This window comes from Macaca nemestrina, chromosome X, assembly GCF_043159975.1.
Source record: "Macaca nemestrina isolate mMacNem1 chromosome X, mMacNem.hap1, whole genome shotgun sequence".
Lineage (NCBI taxonomy): Eukaryota > Metazoa > Chordata > Mammalia > Primates > Cercopithecidae > Macaca > Macaca nemestrina.
Genome location: NC_092145.1, coordinates 51,406,700 through 51,410,666, shown reverse-complemented (window position 1 = coordinate 51,410,666; position 3,967 = coordinate 51,406,700). Strand labels below are relative to the sequence as shown.

At 44.5% G+C, this 3,967-nt stretch overlaps 1 protein-coding gene across 1 annotated transcript; it reads right to left on the bottom strand.

Annotated features, from left to right (window-relative positions):
* Positions 1–352: 352 nt before the first annotated feature.
* Positions 353–2,855, bottom strand: LOC105499692 (histone H2B type W-T-like). Its single transcript, XM_011772452.2, has 3 exons — positions 2,365–2,855; positions 1,881–1,939; positions 353–658 (listed from the first exon to the last, which is right to left on the bottom strand). Exons 1-2 carry the CDS (start codon positions 2,853–2,855, stop codon positions 1,903–1,905), a joined length of 528 nt encoding a protein of 175 aa, XP_011770754.2. The 3' UTR covers positions 353–658; positions 1,881–1,902.
* Between the last annotated feature and the right edge of the window lie 1,112 nt (positions 2,856–3,967).

The window sequence follows — 3,967 nt, the reverse complement described above, 5'->3', positions numbered from 1 at the left end:
TTTTCAGTAAGCCACAGCTTGACATCACGATTGCTCACTAGGTTCCCCTTCCCCACAATCACCCCCTGAAATGCTGTATCACATGTGTGAGCTTCCTCTGCCGACCTTCACATCAATCCACCCCTTTCCTCTTTCTTCCTATAATTCACCAGCATCAGTCCCCTGGAACTCTCACTCTTCACTTCCCACAGTCCAATCAGAGTTCATTGTTAACCCTGTTTTACTAATGCTCCTCTTTCATTTCTGAATTTACCAATGGAAAACACACACTCCAGGGTAAAATATCACAGTGGATATAGTTTCTGAAAAAGACATGTCAAATTACTCTGTAGACATGCAATGATAACTTTAGAGATTTATTTGTATGTCCCATTTGACAGAAACAATGGCGATTTAAAGCAAAACAATTAGCATAATGATAAATAAGTCACTGAGTGAGATGTGGTGTTTTGGACCAGGTACACAGCTTTGTCTCTGGAAAGGAACAGGGTTCTGCCAAGGGTCTTTGGTTTTCAAAGTGTTGCTCCAGATATGTAGGACCCCCTGGCGGCATCGTCCATAGGGATTTAGTTGCAGCTGATTTCGTGGGGATTTTTCTTCATCTCCTTGTGTATTGAGCATTTCTCTTCAACTATTGTCATAACATTTTCCTAATATTCTGCAAAAACAGAAAGTAACAAATCCCAGTGAGGGGACTTCTTGGCTCTACATGCTTTCTCTATGGATCCCAAGTGGAGCTCTGGAGGTGACCTTCCCCCACTTCCCATCTACACTATTCAGGGAATCTCTGGCTACTATCCTGCCCTGCACCCATTTCCCTCTTGACCAAAAGGTGCTCTGTCAATGATGGAATAATCTATGTGGCTATGTGTTGTGCCCTCTGGGGTAGTTCTTTCCCACTTCTGATGGGCTCAAGAAAATTTTGATTTCTGTCATTTATCCAGCTTTCATTTCACGGTTTGACTGAGAGTGCCACCCTTTACTGGTTTCTACACATAAAGGAGAAGGGTTGTTTATGTGATGTTTCAAAATTCACGAGAAACATTTGACAAAAATGGCCACATGTCGAGCTTCAAGGCACAACATAATAAATTCCCGTGAGTTACAATCCCAGAGTATGTTCTCTTGTTGAAATCCTTGGCAGCTATAAATCAATTGAAAAGAAAAGCAATGGGAAAGTCAGCAGCTACTTTGAAATTCAACAATACACTTCTAGGAAAAAGTGCTAAAAGTACAAAGACTTGGGACCCAGAAGAAAGCACAATGAAAGGTAACCTATATTAACATTAACATGAATATTAATATGCAGATCTCTTGAGGAAATAAGCATTATCTGACTTCTCATAAAGGCTGAGCATACTCTGCAAAACCTGATGCTAGGGGCAAGAAACAGATCCTACTCCTGCCTTTGGATTCATATCCTTAAATGACCATGATTACAAACACTGAAAACAAAAACATCAGGTAAAGAATCACAATCCTGTCCCTCCAATAACCAGGCTGCATATCAGTGCAAGGCTATTGTGGGTTCAGCCTGGGTCACTCCCCCTACATTGGGACAGTGACTGTTGCTCTTGTACTGCGAATCACTCATTGGCTGCACCACTGAACACTAGGGCATGAGCCGTTTCCGTGGACACACCCTAGGCCTACTGACACAAACCTGGAAGTAACAAAGGTTTCTGTTTAAAAAGAAATGAAAAGATTATCCTCAGGTCAAAAAAAGATTCTGCAATAGTGATTTCAGAATCGAGAAAGCTGGAAAATGAATGGACTCTTGAAAATTTTATTTAGCTGTATGTACACTTTAACTGGGCCTCATTTTCTTATTTACATGGATTCGTGACAGGAGAGGTGTTGAAAACGTTTAGGAGGGTTACCTTGCTTCTTGCATCACTGTATTCACTTTCTCTGCTGCTGTATGGCATACAGTGAAGTTCTGGAAAATTCCACCATCCAGTCACAGGAGAATGAGAGAGAAAAAGGTAGAGATCAGTGCAATAATAATATCACCATAAAGATAACCTAGAAACATAAGTAATAAAAATAACCGTTTTGGAAACTGAGGAAATTAATGAAACACGATCACGGAAACACCCACTATTTTTCCTTGGAGCAAATTGCACTAGATATATTAGAGTTGGCAATGTTTAGTACTGCGGGAAAAATGCTCGAAAAATTGCAGGATGCCACACGTCACATGCCTCCCAAGTCGAAAGGGCACCAGCCACCCCAACCTCCAGTGGGATTCCCTCCTTGGCGAGCCACTGGTCTTTTGGGCCACGTTCAGTGGCTCTACCAAGTCCCTTTGGGTTCCCGTGGTGCTCGGGCACTCCTGAGGGAGCACACTTGCTCCTGGTGTACCTGAGGACAGCCTTCGTGCCTTTGGACTCGGCAAGCTTGCCCATCTCCCCCGGCAGCAGCAGGCGCACAGCGGTCCGGATCTCCCAGTCGGTGATGGTCTGGCGCTTGGTGGAGCGGGCCAGGCGACCAGCCTCGGTGGCGATGCGGTCCAGTATGTCATGAACCAAAGAATCCATGACACTCACGGCCTCCCGGGAAAGGCTGAGGCCCTGGTGAACCTGCTTCAGCACCCGGCGGAAATAGGTGGCGAAGCTGTCCCTGCGGCAGTTGGCGTGGGACCTGCGGGGCCCACGTCGCCCTCGCTTCCTCTGCTTGCAATGCTTCTGGGCCGTGGTGGAGTTGGCCTCTTTGGGCTCCTGGGTGATCAGCTGTTCCTCAGAGATAATCTCAGAGGAAGGTCCAGCCATGGCGGAGACAGCGGCCATTAGATGACACGAACAGACAATGGCGGTTGTGGAACGGGGAAGCAGGGACACTTGGGTATGCAGCATGGCTCCACATCATGGGCCAGTTCCACGTCTGATTGGATGAAACCTACCTGCGTTGAAGGTGACTGGATGGTCCTGTTGATTCGCGTCTCATCAACCAATCACAGTGGGCGTCTGCGGGCTTAAGCGCCCCTTGTGGCCTAACTCGGAGAAAGCTACACAGACAGATGCCCCACAGGGCAAAAGCACATCCGCCCTTCTCAGCTAATCCATGTCACACCGTGAGCACTTTGAAGGGTGTCACTGAAAACTCCCAAAGTTTAGCAATTTCAGCTCATGATCCTTGAGGAGAGACAGACCTCCTGAGCCCATGTCCATTATACTACAGGAATGACTGTGGCCACGTGTGGAACAATTCTCACCATCTCAGAATCTACTGTTATCCTGGGCTAAGCCACCCTGGCTTGAGCAGGAACTCCCTGACATGGCCGCTGAGGGCTCCTGGGCATCCAAGGAACTGGCAGTCTGGCTCCTGGCTTCAGTTCTGATCAACATCTTCCGTGAATCAGGAGAACAAGAAATAGCCATAACACAGCCTCCAAGCAGACAATAGGAACAGAAAGGTACTTTTATTAAAAATATATGACAACACTCAACATTGACCAGGTTTTAAAAAAAATAAAGAAAAGGAAAACAAAACAACCACCACAAATCACAACTCAGAAGCTGGAAATGGCTAATAAGTTCAAGAGATATTGGGTTAAAAAATATCACCTTAAATCTCCTAGGAAACCCCTGAGGGAGAGAAAGGGATTCCGAAAATGAAAATTATGTGCAAGTTAGATAGATAGCTTTCAAAGTCTCTGATAATATATGTAAAGACATTCCTTAAATGCATTTAAGTAACATTAAGTTGCAGGAATGGAACAAAAAAGATTCTTAAAAAATAATGAAGAAATAAAGGTCATCAATGAACTGTCATTTCAAAGGTCAGGCTTTCAAGTGTATTTCCTATCATATATTTAACAAACAACTTGTTCTATTCCAAACAAATCGGCTCACGATTAAGAAGGACAAAAAGCCTCATTTTTGTTATTAGATAACATCATATATGGTAAACTCCTTGACTGAAGTCTAGTCAACGATTTCTAAACAGTCCCCTTTACAAACGGTGA

Coding starts and splice junctions, on each gene's coding strand:
- LOC105499692 (XM_011772452.2), bottom strand. CDS start 2,855: ATGCTGCATACCCAAGTGTCCCTGCTTCCCCGTTCCACAACCGCCATT. Junction 1,940..2,364: donor GGCACGAAGGCTGTCCTCAG/GTACACCAGGAG, acceptor GGAATTTTCCAG/AACTTCACTGTATGCCATAC.